At 32.3% G+C, this 23,335-nt stretch overlaps 2 protein-coding genes across 4 annotated transcripts in view; one reads left to right on the plus strand and one right to left on the minus strand.

Moving 5' to 3' along the window:
- The window catches only part of Cbp80 (Nuclear cap-binding protein subunit 1), a 127,291-nt gene extending 109,488 nt beyond the window's left edge, over positions 1-17,803 (plus strand). For both annotated transcript variants that reach the window (XM_085816755.1, XM_085816756.1), the window contains 6 exons: positions 750-843; positions 7,113-7,216; positions 7,327-7,429; positions 7,533-7,673; positions 8,145-8,258; positions 17,612-17,803. In XM_085816755.1, coding sequence (XP_085672881.1) covers positions 750-843; positions 7,113-7,216; positions 7,327-7,429; positions 7,533-7,673; positions 8,145-8,258; positions 17,612-17,725 — 670 coding nt within the window. In that variant the 3' untranslated portion in view covers positions 17,726-17,803. The remainder of the gene's footprint in view (positions 1-749; positions 844-7,112; positions 7,217-7,326; positions 7,430-7,532; positions 7,674-8,144; positions 8,259-17,611) is intronic.
- aralar1 (calcium-binding mitochondrial carrier protein aralar1) overlaps positions 14,555-23,335 on the minus strand; it is a 232,900-nt gene continuing 224,119 nt past the window's right edge. For both annotated transcript variants that reach the window (XM_085816757.1, XM_085816759.1), the window contains exon 18: positions 14,555-21,158. In XM_085816757.1, the coding sequence (XP_085672883.1) occupies positions 20,990-21,158 (169 nt within the window). In that variant the 3' untranslated portion in view covers positions 14,555-20,989. The remainder of the gene's footprint in view (positions 21,159-23,335) is intronic.

Below are 23,335 nucleotides of genomic sequence, written 5' to 3' on the forward strand. Positions count from 1 at the left end.
GTGTCAGTGCTGTTCACATATGTATTTTACCATAGGGTTGGGGGGGGGGAATAAAATTTTCTGCTATCTTTCAATGGTTTGAAGAGATAGGATGAAGAAGTGCTGCAATTTGGGGATTCTTCTCTGTTTATTCTACAAATAATGGCAAATAAATAGACTTAACCAAAGTTAGTAGTGAGGAAAATTCTAACTTTTGCTCATAAGCAGCTGTTATATGTACTTTAATGATTAATTAGGTTACTTTCATGAAGTAGTCTCTAAAAAATTCAAGCATGGAAAAGTCTACAAAAATTTTCTAAATTCTTTAACTCTACAAGGGTTATGTAAAATTCTCTATAGAAGGATGGCTTTCGCATTCATTACACATGAAAATTTTTGCAGATTTTGATCGATCCAATTTTGAGTTGGATATATATTGGAAAAAAAGGAGTCAAAGTGAGAAAGTCATTTTAATTTTAATCAAGAATATACTGCTTATTCATGGCATTCTAAGAAATTTGAAATTTCAGGGCAAAACTGCTAATGCTCAGGTGATAAATTAGGGCAAAATATTCATTACACTTGTAATTGTAGCTTAATCTTTAATGGGTATATGGAAAAAGCATGCAAACTCTGAAGTCATTAAATCAATATTTTTTGTTATTGAATATAAAAGAATAATAAAATGAGTAGATTATAACTAGCCTTTAATAAAGAAAAAACATATTATTGTAATGTTTTCATCATACTACAGCTTAATTTGCTTTTAGGTACCATACTGTGTTCAAAGTTTTATCAACTTCAGAAGAAGCACAGATCTGCATCTTGAGGAGCATGTTTGAGTTGTGGCATTGTCACCAGCATGTATGTGCGTTAAGTATTAAAATTTCATGTACAAAATTATATTCAGTCCTATAAACTGAGAAACAGATCATACCAGTGGATAAATATTTGGTTGTAGCAAAAGTTTTCTGCCAAAAAACATTCTTAATAAAGTTAGGGGGGGAACATGAAAGCAGTAGCTTTAGTGTGGGTAGTAATCATCACCTAAATCTGTGATTTTCTACCAAAGTTTTGGTAGTTTTTCATAGCCTTTGGTCTAGAAACTTAGTGGCGGCAAGTCCAAAAACAGATTAACCTGATTTCAGATGTCCTGTGCAGAATGGTTGATAGCACCAGCAAGATGTGAAAAATGGTAGAAGTGTGAAGGAGTAATGTGGGGGCTAGAAGATGCAGAAGATCCCATACAGAGTCCAGCAGCTGAATATGGACACATGTAGTCTTGCATTATCTTGATGGAACATTACATTTTTGTGCTAGAATTCAGTTCAATGCTTTTCCTTGATAGCAGCATCAACACGTACTATCATCTCGCTATACTTCATGCGCTCAAGGATTTTACCTTTTTCCAGATATTCTTTGTGGATAATACCACAGCATTCCCACCAGATGCAAAGCATGATCTTTTTGTCAGTCAAATTGCACTTTGTGACGCTGCCGAGGAACTCATTGGGTGCAGACCAGCCCTCTTTTCGGCCAGTGTTGTTGAAGTAAACCCACTTTTCATCATAAGTGACGATCCAGTCCAGAATTTTGTCCTTTCTGTTGACATTTGAGCAGATTAATGCAGGTCCGAACAAACACCTGTCCTTATCTGCTTCAGTCAGTTCAGGCGGCACCCAGCGATTGAACTTTTACGTCAAGTTTATGCGATGCATAGCATGACTAATGAATGTAGCACTAATGTCTTAGCAAGCTGTCAAGGGGTTGCATACTGATCTTCATCCACAAGTTTTCTCAGGCAGGCCTCATCAACATCAGTACACCAGCCAGAGGGCTCTCCTTCTTCAATGTCATAGTCCTTGTTTTTGACCTTTCAGTACCAAACCTTCACAGTGTCATATGATACAACATTAGTACGTAAAGCTGTACACATCATTTGGTGACATTTTGTAGCTGACTTTCTGAAACAGAACTTGAAGTAAATGATGGGTCTAATCTGATAGCATGATAGTTCCATTTCAGACACCTTGCACTTAATGATATATTTTTAAAAAGTTTGCAACACAATGTCTAAAGGAAGTCTGTTTCTTTCAAGTACCAAAAATCGTTTGACAAAATATGATTCAACGTGCCAATGCGCAGACGATATTTGCAACAGCGGGAAACTTTCGTTAAACCCTGATATATTAACATGTGTATCTCTCAATGAATTGTATTCTGAATGCAAAATTTATAATGAAACGTGCAATTAATTGTAATAAATATGGAATGCTTTTGTATCTGTTATGATCTTAGATATGGCATGTATGAGGATGATTGTGTTCAATTAAGTTAAATTTTTATCTCAAAATTTGATTTAAACTCATCAGTTAAGTAGCCCCACAATTTTATTTTAAGTAATGTATGACTAAAAATGCAATGATAGTTAAAAATTATTGCTTGTTTTTAAATTTCTTATTAAAAAATTTTATGTATGTATGTATGTATATATATTATTATTGTGATAATGTCATTAATGACTGGGCACTCTCAGAAGGAAATTAGGTTCATCTATATGCCACATATTCATGTTATGAGCCATAAAAAGAACATGTGTTCTTGGTGGTAGAAGTGTATACTAGTTACAGCTATCTAAATGGATGTAAAGTAAGAGCTGAGTAAAGCTGAAAGTGACATGATCTTCCATTTCATGTGTGAGATTCCTTTCAAGTTCCAAATATGGCAGTCATCAATATAGTGCCAAAATGGAAGGGAGGTATAAAATTCCATTTCGAACTGGGCAGTCAGAAAAAGTGACATTTAAGTACTTTCCATGCCTCTGACATATGATCATACATAATAGGGATAACTAAACTGAATGTTTACTGCTGATTACGCTGGTGTAAAACACATTTGTGGACTTTAAACATGGAAGAGCAAAGTGTGTAGTCACAAATCACAATACATGTTGAAGAATACATGCACAATGTAGAATACATGCACAATGTGAATACATGCACAATACATGCTGAATGGTCAAGCAGGCATCTCTGTGAATGTCACTTTGGAGGTAATTAAACTAACAATAACCCCCCCCCCCCAAAAAAAAAAAAATTGTACAGTAATGCTGTCACCAGGACTTGAACCTGGACCTCTCGAACAGGCGCCAAGTGTGCTACCATAATACCATGTGGGCATGCTGGAAGGAGGGAGAAAATACCATTTAATCTAAAATCCAAAATCTCCAGATCAGTAAAAGCTTAAAAAAAAAAAAAAAAAAAAAAAAAAAAAAAAAAGAGAGAGCTGAACGTTTGCATATGTAATACCTTTTTTATAATGAAACATGTGGAGAGTAGGCCCGACTCTTAATTTTACTTCAGCATTTATGTTACCCTAGTGAATCATCATTTGTTATTTTTTGTTTTCGTCACTGCATGTCTGTCAACACATTGCAGCTTCAAAAATGACTCATTCAGCAGTGTCTGAGAAATTTTTTAAAATTTTTAATATTAGTGATTGAATACCAAAGAGCATGGTAACTTTTATTTTGACATTACACTTAGCGACAGATACATGCTTAAAGACTTCAGCTTATACATCTGTGAAGTATTGAGCGTGGTGAACAAATTTTTTACCAGATGCAAAAAATAGATTTTGTAAATGATGATCATACACCAGAAGATTATATTTAGTGCTGTTTGAACTGAGAATAATCGATTTGTCATTCAGTTAAGCCCAGAACCAGTGTCAGTGCTGGTGTAGTCGTACTGGGTAGCAAAATTTTGATAATTTAGTGAAGCACCAAACAGCAAAGTTAAGGGCTGGCAAAATCTTTAGAATTTAACGAAATTTCTTGGCAGCAGAATTTTGGACACGCAGAAACTGCACTGCACCTCAGAATGTCTAGTGCCAGTCCTAGATAAGCCATAACTGTACATAGGAATTTATTTATTCAGGACTCAGATAAGCCTTTAGCATGCACGGGAATTAGTCATAATTCAGGACTCCGATAAGCCTTTAGCGTGCATGGGAAATGGTCATAAGTGTAATAATTAACTAATATAACTTAACTTCATCAGCATGTGATAGAAGCAAGACAAAATTGAGCAGAACAACGTCTTTAGTCACCAGTCTCATGCTACATTTAGATTACCAACAGTGTACAGCAGACGCTAGTTAAGCTTTATGACAATAAATGTGAATTTGAAGGTTTTTTAGATATTGCAAACAAAAAGCAAATTTTTTCAATTAAGGGAATCTGCAAAGAAATGTAGAATAAATGAAATGAAAAGTGTTAATAAATGACATTGATATAAAAGAAATTTTTCATTACAATGAGAATTGCCCCAATCACCAATCAACTAAAAGATGGTGAAATCCAATCCAGAAAATATTGCTACTAATAGAGGAGAAATTGATGTAAAGGGGGCTGAGAACAAAAAAATTTTGAATAACAGATAATGGGAATTCTCAAAGTGGCAATTACGGGATTTAGCGGAACTTTGTAACTCAGCAAGAAACTATGTTTATCTATAGAATTAAAGAAAATTTTAGCTCAGAAAAACGAAGCTAATTAAAATTGAAATAAATGTTTAATAAGCAAGGAAATATTTTTTTTTTTTTAAAGTAAATTTGGATATTTTATTTTTCTTCTTCTTCTGAATGCCTTCGTGGTGTAAATGGAAGCATGTTCAACATGTATTTGGGAGGTCCAGAATTTGAATCCTGTCTAGGGCATTGCATATTTTTCATGTTCCTGCATCAATTTAACCTAATGACTCTACAAGTGGTGCTCAAATTAAAAGGTGGTGGACGGTAATTCGTCACCACCAAAATTTGATGTTTGGGTTTCCTGATCCTCAGTCATCCTTTAAAACGGGGAGTATATAATGTATTTTCCACATGCCTTTGTGGTATAATTGAAAGCATGCTCGATGCGTATGTAGTATGCTCAAAATCCTGACACGAGGGCATTGCACATATTCCCCATTTTTGCATTGATATAACCTAATAATTCTACAAGCTTATAAATGCTTCATTATTTCACATTTCTAATGTTACAATTTCTACATATCATCTTACTAGACTTAAATTGATCTAATATCCAGAAGAATTCCAAATCCAGAATCGCTGAAGCCCAGATGAATCCGGATCTCAGACATTGTACTGTATATGTCTCAAAATATGATTTTGCTTTGTTTCACTTTTCATTCAAGTCTGTTGCCATTCTGGAAAATGTAAGATTCAAATTTAATCTGTCTCTCACTGATTAAAAAAAACTAAGCTATTTAAAAGCAATAGGTGTAGTTCATAAGAATATTATTATTATTTTTTTTTTTACATTTTAATCTGATTTGAATGAAAATGCATTATATATCTAAATAGTATAATTATATATATATTAAATATCTAATTAAAACATTAAGTATTCTTATAGAATTACATTATATATTTTTTCACTTTTCAAATATACAGAAGATATATAACATTGCTATGTTAGCCTAAATGCATATTCATCTATTCACCTGTGTTTCACTATTCTACCTGTGCCTTCTCTATTGATATTCTCCACTGACTGTATGAAACTTTAAAAGAGAACTTAGGCACCATTAAAATCTAACCCTTTTAAATTTTTCTTTTTAAAATTAAATTTCAAGCTAAAATCTTTAAATATTACAGTACATTATTAATTATTTTTATTAAATATTATATATTATTAAATAAAATTAATAATACTTTATTGTATGCGATTATATTTACATAAAGAGGGAAAATTAATTTTCCTTAAATTGCCCCTGCCTGTTATGCATCTATGTTATTAAATATATACAGCAGTTAATAGATGGATAATGCTAATGAGAATGAGAATGACATAACTGTTAACTTTAGCTGTTAGTATTATCTGACATTTAAATTACTCATGTTAGCAGTTACATTTTCCGTACAACACTCCAGTTGCAATTACCACAGAAGGTAAATGAATGAAATGAATTGCAAGTAAGTAGTTTTGATTTGAACCAAGCAAAAATATTACATGGCTGTCACTACTCTCATCATGAAATATAAAGGCAACTTATCACATTATAATTTATGTACCAAAAAAAATATTATTCTACCTGAGTTCTTTTCATGAAACCAGAACCTACAGATTTGTATTAAAATCTGTATCAAAACTGGAGAGATGGCAAGTATGTGTATGGATTTACTAAGTGCCAGATGACTGGTGTGTATTGCTTTAATTGTAAAGTTCGGCAGAGAGGGATCTACATTATGGGCTTGTTTTGTCTCGGTTCACTGGGTTTTATTTTTTTGAGTTATGATTACTGAAGATAACAAATATAGGAGAAAGGTAGGTAACAAAAGTAGTACTTTGCAAATCTATGCTACCCACCATGTGGGAATAATTTGAAACTTGCTATTTTTAACATGATAGTTTACTCATACTGAATGGTTTGTGGAAATGGGAATGAATGAACTTCACTTTCTGGTCTGGTTGGCTTTCTAGCCGATAGAAAGAGCTCTAGATTGAGTTACTGTAATGCTGGAGAATTAAGAATTAGACTATAAAAGAACTGTTTGTCATGCTGCAGGAGGAATGAAAGGAAATACCTGCAAACTTAGCTAAAAGTTCTTGTCAAAAGGCAGAGGCTGTGATAATGGGTAATTACAGAACTGTATCATCAGCTCCATTTAAGGAATACCAACAAGTGTCTAGGCATTAATGGTAACATAAGCTATTTTATTAAATCGTATTCTTTGGTTCATGTCAACTGGATGAATTTTTTAAAACTTAATAATGTTTGTTTCTTTTATCAGTTGGTAAAGTAAAATGCTTTTGAAGGAAAACAAAATAGATGTGAAATGCTCTTACCATATTTCCCCATGTGCACCACATTATTTTCAGTTTTGTGCGTGATTGAGACAAAAGCATCTCGACGTGCATGGCATGCCTTTTTAGCGCAAGCGGTTAAATTGTAATCCAGCAGGCCAATAAAAACTAGTCGGTAAAGTAAATAATTCATTTGTTTAAATGTTGAGGTCCCAAAATCAAGATGTGTCTTATATACATAGGAAAATATGGTAGTTGAGAGATTATACATCTAAAATCCTTTTTAAATAATTTATTTACTTTTTTTTTTTTTTTTTTTAAGATGATGGTTGGCTTAGTAACAAAGTTTTTAAAAGCAAAAATTGTTGAATGCTCTGCTGTAGCAAACTGGTTATTTTCTAAAGAAATGTCAACTGAGTTTCCAAAGTAAGTTTTTAAAAAAAATATTTTATTTGCTGCTGACTTTTATGGGCGAATAAAATGTTTGCATTTTATGTATAACTTTGTAAAACAAAATATTTTTTAATTCAATTTAGGTCTTACATTTGGGAAATACTGCATTTAACTATTCGTAAAATGATACGATATGTAACTAACATTCAGAAGCAAGTGAATGATGCAAAGAAAAAACTTCAGAAGGTAAGTATAGTAATGAAATATTGTGAACAATTTTTAAATGTATAAAATGAACATAATATGGCATTGTCAAATCTTATCATTTTGGTATATGTAATTTATATAGGATGAAAGTATGGAAGATGATGATGATGATGAAGATGATTCAAACCATGTTCGTCCTTCAGAAGAAATGATTGAAGAAATGGAAGAGAAACTAGATACTGCACAGAGTGAATTAAAAAATCTCTTTCTTATTATATTTCAGGTATGTAAATATAAATATTGAAAATTTCCATTGACAAATATTTTTGTTCATTAAATAGTTTAAATTCAAGTAATTGTTCAAAATTAATTAGTATGGAAGTTATTTCATTAGTTGTTTCAGGTCATATTATGCAACACAGTACATAAGCAAAGAAACACACAGTATAAGTATATAAGCAAATACAGGTCATACTACGCAACACAGTACATATAAGCAAAAAAATTACTATTTAAATGTTACTATAAAATTGCATTTTCTCAAGTTCTTGCTCAAAACCACATACTTTATTAAGCTAAATTACATTGTAAATGTTTAAAAAAAAAGGGGGGGAGGCACAAAAAAGGGAAAATTAATGCTCTGATGATAAGTAATAAAACAGACTTCATACATATATAATACTGAATTGAAATTAATAGAAAATAATCATAAATGTAAGTTTCCCTCTTTTGAAGTATGCTATTTATTTTTCAGAGATTTATTATGCTGTTAACAGAACACATAGCTCGATGTGAAGCTGATGGTATAGACTTTAATAATTATTGGTTTAAATCTACTTTAGGAAGGTTGCAAGAAGTATTTTTTCAAGTAAGTTGAAATTTAATTCAAAGTTCATTTGATATATATGGCTTTATTGACATAAAATCTAGTGAGGAGTGAATATTTATTATTTGCTGTAAAAGTTATGTATTAAAAAACAAAAGTTCTGCTAGTTCAATATATGTAGAATTGATAAAAGTAGTCAAAAGTATCCTTAATTTTGGTTGACTCAACATCATTTTATACTATGTGTTTGGTTTTTCAATAAAGTTATAATCAGGGCTGTGAAGTCGGAAAGATTTTGGGGTAAAAGGAGTCGGAGCTGGAGTCGCTAAAAACAGGTCGACTCCGACTTCAGTTTTTGTTGGACAGTTTGAATTTGAAATGAAATTAAAATGAATTGAAAAAAAATTAATGACAAGCTGAGTTATTATTTTTATTAATGGACTATAGACATAAATAGTTATTTTCTATTTTATTGACATATTAATAAATATAAGGAAGGAGGATGGATGTGATATTTGTTATTAGTGATTAAACTGATTTATTTAGTTATAAATTTCACTGGTAAATTTAAGTAAGCAGCAATAGCAGGAACAACTCCCAAAATTGATGCCATTCTTAGGAAATGAGCAGGAAAAGGAGCAATTATTGATCTAGCAATGTGATAAGGAAGTACATATTTGATGATAAAGAGGTTGTTAGAATTAAGAACTGTTTTAGAAGATGTGGATAACCCTAATGTTTCACTAACAGAAAGAATGTGGAATGATCTTGCAGAATTGGAAACTCTTCTTTGTACACTGTATCTAGCCACAAAAAAGCTGCAATCTCAAGAATTGACAGAAGGCGAGATTGGAAGAATGGGATGTTCTTTCTGAAATGGAGGGTTTATTGCAGAAGAAATAATTTCTTCAATGAAGAAAAGAGAAACTAGTTTGCTAGACAATGAGATCTTGCTGGGTTCAATATATGAAGATCCGAAACACCGAGTTTTCTTGGATGACGAACAAATTAAAAAGGCAAAGAAAGCCATCTATGTTTTTTCATTAAGAATGAAATTATCAGAACAATAGGAGTATTCAAATCAGGACAGTCAAACTACAGATATTGCAACTGAGTCTATATCATCTTCTTATCTTACATATATCTATGTGTACACAGGGTGTTTCATGGATCATGGGACAAACTTAGAGGGGTGGTGGAGCATACTAAAACATGCATTTTTTATAGCAATGTAGGGTTTAAAATGACAGGTTAAGGCAGGAATGAAAAAAAAAGGGGGGGGGAGTTTCGTAAATGATGCTCTTCAGATGCCCTCTAAAAAAAAAAATCCAAGCTGGATAAATCTGGCGAGCAGGGTGGCCATCCATCGGCCTGGAAATATCCCATCTATCTAATTGTGGACTGGCACATGGTTATGGGCTGGTGCACCATCATCGTGGAACCACATGCGATCACGAACAACAGCTGGAACATCCTGCAGCAATTCCGGTAGCACATCTTGCAGAAAAATATGATAATATAAGCCATTTGTACGTGCAGGTAAGAGGTATGGGCCTATGAGGTAGTCGTTAACAATACCTACTCACACATTCACGGAGAAGCGGGTTTGGAATGCATGTGGCCGTGTGGATTATGGTTGCCCACAAACAGAAACTAGACTAACTCATACTGCCACCCTAATTATGATCAACCATGGGTACAATCCTCCACCTGTTGGGCATGATGAATTCTCATTTTTCATCTGAATTATGTGCAAATCAGTAAGGTTGGTATAGTGATGCTGTTTCTTTAAAAATTTTATTATTAATTTTAATTTATGGTATGGAGTTGATATTTTATTGACAATATCACTACAAGTATGTCCTCGGAAATAGAACATGTGTTGCTTAGTAGGAAACCCAAAATCTGGTAGCTAATGTTAGCATATCTCTTACTCCTAGCATTAGTTGGCTCAGGGACCTTCCTCAATATTCTGAAATACATTAGTGAAGAATGAGGTTTTGTTGTGAGCATGTTTGCAAACACAGTGTACCGATATGACTGATCAATGCATACGTGCCACTTTTCCAAAACTTCTGGTAATTTTTGCAAAAACTGGCTCTATGTTTACTATGAAAGTTGATGATCTTGCCAATCTTGTATCAACACTACTGGCAGATATTTGAAGGAAGATACTGTTTTCTATTTAATTAGATAATTAAGACATACAGGTTACAGATGTAGCCCAAAATAAACTTAAATTGCTTATCATAATTTTTAATATTGGATAATCATTCCTTGTCCATTTAAAAAAAAAACTTGTTTATCATTCCCATAAACGTAACTTTTCTTCATGTCAGGATCCCATAACTCCATTCCCCATAGAAAGCAGGTCTTTTATTTTAATAATTTATCTCAAAACCTAAGGGAAAGACAGATAAATAGCTATTAACTTATATCCATCTTTGCAAAAGTTAAATCAGCTAATCAAGAATTAATCAGCTTTACATAAAAGCATGGCAAAGATTTGTTTGTGATGCCATGCTTATCCATTACTGGCACAAAATCACACAATCTGGGTACAGTTTTTATTTATTGAAAATAGTTTATCTATGAGAAGTGTCATTTCACAGGATGAATTCTTAGGCTGATTGTTTACAGATCTCTCCTTTGAATAATTTTTTGTTTAAAAAAAAAAAGAAATTCAAGTGATTTGGGCTTTGCAGTCAGTTGAATACTGGATAATTGGGTCTTTTCTCTAACATCCCCACTTTACATTACAGAAGTCATAACTTTATTTGCATTATTGAAAAAATGTAAGTTGGAAATATGTAACATGTCTGGCTCCAGCAGAGTTTGATTTCAGGAGGAGCATCAACTATGATTCTGTAACTCGTGGGTATCTTCATATATCTGGACAAATTATATGACAGAATTCAGCAAAACATTCCTGAGACAGAGCAAGATCACTGAACACTCTAAATTCCCAATGAGATACAGATCTTTAAAAAAGTTACAACTAGCAAGAGCTCTCTGATTAAATCACTCTCCTTATTTTGCAAGAATTGCCCATGAATGAATTTCTACAAAGAATATCAACATAATGAACTGGATAGAAAATATTAGCAGCATAATATACTATAAAACTTCCATCAGTCCCTACGTCTAAAGATTCAGTGATTAATAATCAAGAATTTGCGAGTTTTCAGATAAAAATTTTTTACGAAATGTTAATCATTCATTACAGTCAACTGCTAGCATTTCTCATTGATGTTATTGCAATAAATTTAATCAAATCTCTGCCATGCAAGAGAATTTATTATCTGATTGATATTTTACATTGTGAAGTACTTGCTATGTATTAAAATGGTAGTGAATGCATTGTAGTCACTGTTGAATGCACTGCTGATGTTCATATAAATTATCTCATTTTTGTTGATTGCGACAGAATCTTTCACGACATGAATTATGGTTTCCCAAAATTGTGCTCTACAAATTGTTTCATCCTAGTGTGGATTTTTGTTGATTGCGACAGAATCTTTCACGACATGAATTATGGTTTCCCAAAATTGTGCTCTACAAATTGTTTCATCCTAGTGTGGAATAATTCAATTGAAATCAGATAAATTTTTATTGCTTAGGAATTGCAGTACTGAAATTCAGAATTTATCATTAATTTGAATGAGTTTCATAGATTGCATACAATATCAGTAATTTCCTCTTAAAAAAAAAGTTCTAAGATACCATACAAGGGTGGAATGAGATTTCACCGATTTTCAAACATGTATTAATTATGACTATATGATTCCAATTTTAATGTCTCAGAAGCATTGGGAACAATATAGATATGCTAAAAATGCATTCAGTGGAGTCTAGATTTCATCTGAAATATTGTATATAACTTTTGCTTCGTTAAAATAGTGTATTTGACAGACATTTTTAGTTTGAATGAAATTGTGGGGAATCATTCCATTTCCCCAACAGATGGCAGCACTATCTGGAACTTTTCCTTTCACCATCGCAGAGTGCATTCTGTTTTTTTAAATAATGCTATGAGACCAGTATGTTGTTTAGTTTATGTAATAACAAAAGCAATAATTAAAATTATGTAGTTGTTAGTGAATGGTGCTTTATGATGTTAGCATCTTTATACAGGAACCTCACGCAACCGATCTGATTACAAAAATATGTGGAATCGTAAACAACCTTTCATTCTACAAACTAAACACTAGAAAATATTATTAAAGTCTGGGATAAAGAAAGAGAAAACTTGGTTTTAAACAAATCAAATTTGAAAACATTGTTTTTGAATCATTTTTTACACTATTTGAATTCTTAGGAGTCATTGGGAATATGAATTCAGATACAATCAATGCTGGTGTGTAATGACCATCATTTTAAACATGCATAAAAATCTCCATTCGACGAGAGTATGTTAAATTCACTTTTGCTATAGTGACACGCTTCTTACAAGATGTGAGGGTCAATGTAATGGTGTCAGTTGTATTATTATTGGTAATTTTTCATTAAACTGCAGTGCAGTAGAAATATCTGAAAGAAACTTTCAGACTTCTTTTTTCCTTCCTCAGGTTAAAAAATGAATGGATGGAGAATCCATTTTAATTAAGAAATTCATGACATCAAAACCACGACTTCTTTCAACAGAATCATCTTGAAGAATAATTTTATAATGATTCTATGATACATGCTTTAAGCAAAATAACGTTTCTTGTTTTCTTTGTCCACAAGAAAAAATGCTTAGAACTAGTGGAAGAAGATTAATACATTTGAATGAAAATACCTTTTCAAGCTTGTGTACTTAAGAAACAAGTATTGATATTAATTAGATACTATGGTAGATTCATGTTTTAGACAGTGAAAGACACAACGCTATCTTTCCCATGTGAAACAGCAATAATATTTTTTTTTTGGCTAATAGTTTTGCATTTCGTTTATTATTAATAAAAGTAATTTTGAGTGAAGTAGCATACTAATCCAGCAAAATGAGGCAAGGGTTTGCATAAATGGGTTTTCTGACTTCTGAAATTTAGGAATGCATCCCAAACAAACAAAATATTTGGTTGTTTGGGATACATCACATAAGATTAGGATAAAGATTCAAGTTTTTTCATGTTATGGAGCAGCACAAAATTGTACTATCACATAAGATGCCAACAAATGTTATTCTGATTCTAAGAAATCGTTATGCTTTGAGAAAGGAGAGATTAAAAGCAGTCCATTTGCTAAGTATTAGTTACTATTAAAATATTTTCAAATTTAATAACCAGTTAGATTCAACTATTATGTGAATAAAAATGAAGTTGAGTACATGAAAATGCGATTTCTTCCGCATTAGCAAAAGTTGTTGATTTTTCAATGCACATTCCAATATTTGTTCCTCATCTTCTATACATATTTTTCATTTTATATCTACTGTTAAATAATTTGATCCTCAAACAAATTTTATTTGTTAAAAAAATTACACATTCTCATGCAAACATAATTTCCAGTTAAGCAATCTTATTAAGCAACAGTATAATATAAAATACACAGATTAAAACTTATTATTAGTATTAAAAACTTTGGTATATATATGGAGACTTATATAAAGGGCAGTTTAAATCTGTTCGAGCAGCTCATAATGTGCCACTCGTCCGGGTGTCTCGAACCGAGGGAACGGACCTGTACTCTGATAGATAGTTTACACCAATCGGAGTGGACTGATATCTCGCTTCAGTTTCTTTACAAAATGGATACAAACGTGGCAGCTCCAGTGCTTGAAGTCCGCGAAGCAGTTTCAAATGAATTAATTTCTGTTCTTGGAAAGAAAAAAAAAAAGAAAAGGGGTGCATGACTGGGTAGCTCGCCGTGATGAATGTCTCAGATCAACTATTAAATTAATTTCGGTATGAGAATGTCCAAAGTTACGAAAACGTTATTGTATTTCAGATACAAGGACTTAAAATATATTCTGTAAACATAACTGAAATTTATTCACATTCAAAATATATTCATTAATTGATTTAAAAGAAATTCAGTTTATTGAGGGAAGTTAAAAGTCAATAGATTTAAAAGAGACTCAGTTTATCGAGGAAAGTTATTTAGTCAACTGTGGTTATTGAAATTCAACTATATATAACTGTTTATTTACACCTACAGTTTTTCTACTATATATAACTGTTTATTTACACCTAATTAATCATTTACAAAATAATGTAAAAGTAATAATGTGTTTTATTATTTATTAATAGAATATATTTATTCATCCAGAATCCTCAAAATCAGTAGCTTTCTGTGCATGTAATTAATTATGCAGAGTTCTGACTGGAACTGTATTATTTCTAGAGCAAAATGCAAAATTTACATATGAAATATTTATTCAAAGCAACCACTAACATAACAGAAATAAACTGTATAATATCTACCTAATTAATTATTCAGAAAATCTTAAATAAATAAGAAGTAGCAAAAAACTTGTTAGCATTACATATATTATCACAGATAAGAATATATATATTATGACATAGTTCCAACAGGAAGCTATTTATCGCAAATTGTTACTTTTGGATCCTACTGAAATTCTGTTATACTTTACTGATTATATTTTACTTTTAAAATGCTAAAACGGATAGTTTAAGAAAATTAGGATTCATCTAGCATAATTTGTTAAACCTTGTTAGACCTTAAGTACTTGTACTCAGTGTTTCACATCAAGCTGAATTGTAACAAATTATAGCCCAGAATGTTTTTATACAAAGCAACAAATTTAAATATAGCCAATAAAACAGATCTACATATTTTTTTCATAATTCTATAAAAACTGTTTTGAAATGAATATAAGATAGAAGTATGCAACTTATTAATGAAGCAGTAAAGTGTTCCATAACACTTCGCGAGATGCGTATGCATTAAAAAATGCCATGGTTTGGCTATCGCTCCATCGACGTTATAGAACTCACTGTCACGACATCTCTGTGAACGCTGCTCAGAGTAACTGCCCAGATAGATTTTTCAACAGGTTCAAAGTATAAACAGAACTCATCTCCCCTACGTTTCCACTCGGTGGAAGTGAGCGTTTACATTGTCAAGTAAGCGTAACGAGCTGCTCTGACAGTTGTAAACTGGCCTTCACAAGGTTTAATGTAGAAATATGAAAAGTTTTAAAAGATTTTTATTTTAAACCTTCAGTTGGCAAAATGGTCATCTAGGCATCATTGAAGTATAGGACACTATCTACATATAATGACTCCAGGTGAAAGCTTAAAATACACTGGTTATCATTAGTTACAGAAAAATCGCAAAAATGATGACTGCTGAAAAAGTTACATGTAGAAAGAATTTAATGAAACTGATCCACAGTATACGATACATAGTAAAGTGTGATATGAAAATAAATTACCAATTATGGTGTTGCAACATTAGTATATGTGTATAAAAGGTCGGATGCCTCAGTTTGTTATAGGAAAATTACTATCAATATGGAGTATGGTCTCTCCTCAGAAGCAATACAACACATACAGTCATGTGCGATGCTGTCAATTATGCAGTCTATCAATTTCGTAGGAAGTGAGAGCTATTGCTCTTTTCAAAGCACTTGCAAGGGTCTTAAGAGGAAGATTCAGGGCAGCTATACATCTTCCCAAAGCATCCCAAACATGTTCGATAGGATTCATGTCTGGTGATTGAGCTGACCACTCCATGTGCTGAATTGATGCTACTGAAGATAATCATCCATGGTTAGAGTCCTGTGCGGTACCAGGACAAGCATCAAGGATGTTATCTTTACCGGCCCGAGCATTCATGGTTCCACGTGAAAAGACATGAAGTTCTGTACCTCAAACCTAACAGATACTGCCTTCTTTATCTCTTTACAGATGTTTGATGGATGATAATGAGTTTCAAGTTCTCTCCAAATCAAATTACACTTACTACTGCTTTGGGGGCTAAACCTGGATTCATCCGTAAAGAGAACTTTATTGGTCAGCTGTCCAATGGACATGTTGACGTGCCCACCTCAAACATTTCCTTCTACCGTCTTTTTCTGAAAATAAGACACTGTCTTACTTTCTTTTTTGGTCCAAAATACGCGCTAGGGCTTATTTTCGGGGGAGGGCAAAAATAAAAGTATATTTATATATTTTTATTTAATATTTATTTTACACAGAATACAGAAATTTAAATTTATTCAATTACAGTCATGTCATCTTCTTCTGGAACATCGTCATAAATAAAATTCTGAATTATATTCTGATTTTCTTCTAAATCCATTTCCTGTTGAATCACTGGTCCGAATCTCTCATGTCTTGCGATATAGCTATCGTCGCTGCGTCATATGGGGGGGGGGTTCAGTTCAGCCCAAATTTCACCCTGACGAGAGTCTGCCGACGCTAACGGATGACGATGCCTTTCCCGTGAACGTATCTCTCTCGGGGCAAACGGTGAACTGGTTAAGATAAATTCCAAGAATTAATTTAAAACAAACTGTAGAGGTAAACAATTAATTTCTCGGAATATTTTGTTTCAAACATTTCTCTGAAATACGAGTATTAAGAAAGCTGAACATATTATTAATTATACTTAATAAATCAACAGCATTTTTACCGAATTCGTTTTGTCACATTATTTTAACTAGGGCTTATTTTCGGGGGATGTCTTATTTTACAAAAAGGTCCCAAAATCACGATCGGTCTTATTTTACAAAAAAGTCCGAAAATCACGATAGGGCTTATTTTCGGAGGATGTCTTATTTTTCAGAAAAAGACAGTATGACATAATGTGGTAAGCTCTCATGCAGACGTCCCGTGTGAAGCCTTCTATGCACAGTTAACATTGATATCAACCTTCCTGTATCAGCGCACTATTTCTTCGTGTGTGTAAAAACAAATATCGGTCATTAGCAGTTGTATGACCTTGGCTGAACCTCCTGGATGCTGAATCTGTAGTTAGAAATTGTTGCCAGAGTCTATGAACCACAGAAGGGTTCACATTTAACCATCTGGCTACTTCTGTCCTGCCTCTGGTCTTCCAGTAGGTATCCATTGCATTTCTTAGGTGAATGATGCCTGGAGGTCATTGTTACTAATTGGCCATCCCAGATTTCTTTTTCAATACTATTTTTATTTCAATTATCAATAGCTCTGAAACATGCAGTTTTATGCTCCTCGCAGATGACATATTTCGATTGCAGCACCACTAATTTACAAACAGCAGTTTTACTCAGCAAGTTTACTTATTTGACAGTATATTCAAATTTTATATGGATTGGTTTACTTTTGAATGAGTTATCACTATTTTTGATTTTTTCTTAATTTTTGGAAATGAGTGTTCAATATTTATAAAACTTTCTGTGAAAAAAATGTTTCAATCATCATAAGTTTGAGATTAATATATAAAATATTTTTTTCTTTTCTTTCTAGCATCATGAACAAGTATTCAAATATGTGGATACCCTTGAAAGTCTTCTGTTCACAAGTGATATTGATCATCATATATTGTCAGTATTTACACAGTTTTCTGCCCTTAAAGCATAAGTGTCTGATGTGATTTATGAGAAAACATTTCTGTACATCAAATCAATCTCTATCATTACATAAACTATTTTTCATGAAGTTTACTGTTTCTTTCATGCGTGTCCTTTTTCAGAAAATTCATGACCAGCATAAGACTTGAAAATCCATCAAACAAAAACATTATTTAAAATTTGAGTTACAAATGTTATGATGTTTAAAGAATGTTTATGTATTAAATTTTATCAAGTTAAATGATCTTGGTAATCAATAAGTGCTAAGCAATTATCCAAAGGGACTGCATTTTCTTTTAAAGTTTTAATAATGAACTGTGTTATATTAAAGCCTGTTGAATGTCCTTCTAAAGTGGGAACAGAAAGTAAACTGCACTCAATTTCTGAAGACTCTGGATTAAAAAAAAGGAACAACAATTGGATACAGTTTTGAATCAGTATTATTGCTTCCATCCGTAAAGAGGCAGAATAGAGCTCTTTTAATGCAATCAATAATTGAAGATTTATTAAACCCATTTCTTTAGCAATTGCACCTGTTTTGGTCCTTGCACTTGAGTATTTCTCAGCGATTTCACTACCGGGAAATATTTTTCTAGATAAAGCTGCAGTGTGATCCGATGCATTCAGTGGCAGATTGTGCTCCAGTAAAAAGGCAGAGAACAGACATTTTGCATTAATAACTTTTTGGTCTTTTGTTTCCGAAGCAAAATTTAATTTTTTAGTTTTTTTCAAAACAACTTATGTTGTCCTTGTGTTTTTGTGTATGCACATGTTTGAGAACATCCACCCTTCCATCATGCATAATCGAAATATCGCAACGACAGACGGTACACATCGCAAATTTATTACATTTCCTTGAGGAAATAATGGAAGGAAAATCAACTGTGTACGATTTTTGAAACGTACACGAGTATTAACCTTTCTCGCATAACAAAAGATGATAATTTCTAAAACTATTTCCCGAAAGCACGTGTACTCGCACAACTCAGGACAAGATGAACAAACTAACTAAAGAACATCCAAATAACAGTCTTGAGCTTGTTTTGTGCTCATTGGCTAATATATGCCAGATGACACGCAGTGGAGCTTGATGCCCATTGGAGAACTGGAGAACGACATTTCTGGATACGTATGCTGTCACTCACAAAGCAAAAATTCTCATCTGATTCGCAAGGTTTTGTTTTAAATATAATCTAGAGAAAATTCAATCGCTTTCAGACGTTCAAAATCACTTTTTTTTTTTTTTTTTTTTTTTTTTTTTTTTTTTTTTTTTTGTTCATATAACGAAGTATGAAGCCAAGTTCCATAAAAATTGTGAGAAATTTTAAGAATAAGAAAAAGTTGGGAGAAATATATTGTAAATCGGGTTGGCGGGAGAGCGGACAAAAATCGGGAGAGTTGGCAACTCTGCAAACAAAATGTGAGGATGATGATCTCTAAAACTAATTAATATGCAATTTTACAGCATTTTATTAAGAAAAAAAATCCACTACTTATATTTAAAAAGTAACTTTAATGAGATCTTTACAGATAATTTACATCTTTGTATATGTGAAGCATCTAGAAAAAGGGAAAAAAATAAATTGCCCTATTTGAATACTCTAAATTTTAGATTTCTGTACGACTAGATTACGAAAAGGAATTTGAAAGCATTAAACAAACTTTCAATTGTTAAAAGAAATTTATTTTAAGTAGGGTTTGTACATCTAACAAAAAAAAAAAAAAAAAAAAAAAAAAAAAAACTTCAAATTATTGAAATTTAAATTATATAAAAATTATATTTAATGAGCAATATAATCAAAACATACACAACACAAACATATAATAATTGCAGTAGAGGATTTTTTAATGTATATTTTACAAATATTCAATTATAAGTTACTTTTTTGACCAGAAAACCATGATATGAAAGCCATTAACATGATGAAAGACTAATGTTAAATTGAAAATGGCCTAGCATTATAATTTATAGTAATCTGCAGGATTAACCCTCCCAATTCAATATTTACTAATCTTAAAAAGACTGAAATAAAATCAACATGTACAAGACAATTTGTAACAACTTGTGTAAATTATGAGGTATTTTTTATAACTCATATATATGAATAACGGACTAAAGCAATGACTACAAATAATAGACATAACAAAATGTTAGAAACAAAAAATACTGATATTAACAGTGAAGCCTGCTCAGAAAGACGAATCGCTGAACTGAAATTATATAGCTACTTCACACAAGTGTAGGAATGAAATAATTGTACAAAAACTAATTCTACAAGAGAGAGGGAAAAAAAAAAAAAAATGTTTGTCATTGCCTTTTATATTAAACAATTCAACTACAGAATATAAACTCTTAAGTTACATAAAATTAAGTTCATTTAAAGTTTAAAAAATTTTTTATATATTTTATGCAAATGCAGTTATTATAACATGAAAAAATTTAAGAATTTATAAGCAGTCATAAAATATTTTAATAATTAATTTTCATAATTATGCTCAAGCAAATTTTGCACTTTGTTCTTTTCAAGCAGTTTAGTGATGTGTAACAGGTATACATGAATTTTTTTTTATCAAAACTAAATATGCATTATTCTTGAGCAAAATTTCAATTGCAAAGGTGAGAGAGCAAGAAAAGTTAATTTTACATTATTTCTGTAACATTCCTTCAGGATTTTTTTATGCCTATTAACAAACCAGAAACGCTTCTTGAGCAGGGATTGCATGCCCATCTAAGAAAAAATCCTGTGCAGCATTTCCTGTATGTGAAACATACCATAACATTCCGAAACACTAGCATACGAATAGATAGAAGCAAACTTTAGAACACAATACTTGAAATCACACAATGCTGAAGGATTGAAGAATTCCATCTAAGTGCAAAGAATGTTTTCCTCTTACCTTTCACCTTTGAAAACAGAAGTATACTATATTCACAAAAATAAGTTTATTTACAATCTATTTTGAAGTAGCAAACAGACTTAGCATAACCAAGCTAAGCGTTAGAGGATTAAAAATCACTACTCCAATTTTTATAGCACTGCACTGTATAAATGAGCATTTCAATTTTCTTTCAACACCCTTTGCTGTCTCATTAGGATTTTTACTAGATTTATGTGATTAGAAGCAATTCTTTTCATTTTAGTCAGTGTAGAAAAATTGATTTCTAACAGCTTGATATTATGTTCTCTAACCTGAAAACTTCATTGTTGAATAGGAGTCTATGAACTAATTTTAATTGGATTATAAGGACTAAAATTTAATTTTTAGCAAGCAATTATATATTTTGATTGGGCGTCCTAAATTTTGGGAGGAAAAGACCAAATTTTGTTTCCATGCCACTAAAGGTGGCATTAGCTAAACGATAACCTCCTACATGATCAGGATTTGTAGATCGTATTTCTCCTGCATGGACTGGGACTTTAGTCTGAGAGCCGGTTGGCCTCCTGAAAAAAGGAATGAGAATAAATTTACTGTACAATAAAATCATCCTATCCACATCCCCCCCCCAAGAAAAAGTCTAAAATATAAAAATTGTCTTTTTAAAGATTTTTTGTATGCATATTTCATAAATTAGTAGAAACACCAAATCTTTATAATATACATCTCAGAATAGTATTAGAAGTAGAAACCTGGCTTCACTTTCTCTTATTTACATAACCAGGTGCCAATATTAAAATTACATTGGTGTGTAATTTTCAGAGAAACTAATTAGTAACTTTTGGTGGACAACAATTACTTTAACATTTCACATTTAAAAACAAAGTTTCATAATAATTATGTAAAATTTCAATAAATATTAGGTACAAAGTGTTAACAATGCTGTACTTACCATTTCCCTTTTCAATGCTAAAAAAATAGAGGCTGGCAATATAGTACCTGATTGTGTATTGTAATCAGATTTGTCCCTTGAATTAAGATTTAGCATGTTAACAATGATGCAACAATATATATTGACAGTGAGGGAAATTCCAATACTAAGAAGGAGTTGTGTTAGATAAACTAAATTTGGTAAGCGTGTTTATATGTCTGAAAGGTGACATCTATTTAAGCTTTTAGCTAGCGCATAAGTGTGCACTAGTAATACCATAATTAATTTACCTTTTAGCCCAGCCAACGTGCATTACGCGGATAGACTGGAATTTTCTTGAAACACGCCTGGAAAGTCAGGGAATTTCATTCTCCTGCTTGAGTGGCAACCCTGGTTTGAACAAGGTCATGTAATAAAACTATGAGAAAGTAGATTTTCTTTCCACAATATTGCAGAAAAACAAGGCAGGAATATATTTGCTGTGCATGACTGTTGGCAGCAGTGGTCAAGGGAAGGTATTGGCTCTAGAAGACTGGGTTCTGGTCAGCCATGTAGCACTCTTGAGAGGGATGGCGTATGGCTGTGGTGCATCATACTACATCTGCAGCAGGAATTCGAGCTGCAGTTGGCACCACAGTGACAGAAAAAACTGTTCACTCAGTTACTCGAAGGACAATTCCAAACCAGATGCCCTGTAGTGTGCATTCTACCAACTCCAAACCCTTGTCGTGTCTGACATCAATGGTGTAAAGCTAGATAGAGCTCATTAGAGGATGGAATGGAGATCTGTTGTGTTTTCAAATGAATGTTAATGATGCCAGTGATGGCCATGTGTTGGTTAGAAGAAGGCGAGTAATAGTCTGGGGAGCAATTTCGTATGATAGCAGCACTTCATTGTTATCCTGACTGCAAATTTGTATGTCAGTCCGCTGATTCAACCTGTTCTGCCATTCATGAATAGCATTCAAGAGAGTATTTTCTAACAGGGTAACACTCACCCTCATACTGCTGTTGTAACCCAGCATGCTCTACAGAGTGTCAACACATTGCCTTGGCTTGCTAAATTACCAGATCTTTCTCCAGTCGAGCACATATGGGACATTATTGGACAACTCCAGCATTAACCGACCAAGTGCAACAGGCATGGAACTCCATTCCACAAACAGACATTCTGCACCTGTATGACACAATGCATACATGTTTGCATGCTTGCATTCAAAACAACGTACCAGCATATTATATTTGAAATGGCTGTTTTCGTACTTCCTCTAACCTGTAATTATGAATATTTAACAAAATTTGTTATTTAGACATATGTACTGCCGAAATTTCATTACTTCACAATAATTTATTCTTGGTGTTGGGATCCCCCCCCAATCAATGTATATACACATACATACACAATTTTTTAGTAATCGGTATTTTTAAACACAGTGTTAGCTGAAGTTGCATAAGATAAAGTTGGGGGGGGGAATACATAGAAATTGTGTCCATGAAAATTGTTAATGAATAATGCACATTTAAATTTGCAGTCTTCAGACTTTATAAATGTAACTCCTGTAACACATACACAGTATATTTAATATTTAAGATGATCTTAAGTAGAAAAATATTTTCATCTACTTTGACTTGTAAAACCATGTTAAATTAACACCTTGTTAAACACTTAAGCTTGAAACACATAAGTTTTAATGTATTTATATTAATATGCAATGAATATGTAAAGCTGTCCAAACAAAATCTTAATAAATATTAAATAATTCAGCACTAAATTTTATCAATGTAGAAAGAAAAGAGTATTTTTTTAATTCA

Source organism: Stegodyphus dumicola, chromosome 5 (genome assembly GCF_044657685.1).
Source record: "Stegodyphus dumicola isolate Sdum_Otavi_A_Nest chromosome 5, ASM4465768v1".
Classification (NCBI taxonomy): domain Eukaryota; kingdom Metazoa; phylum Arthropoda; class Arachnida; order Araneae; family Eresidae; genus Stegodyphus; species Stegodyphus dumicola.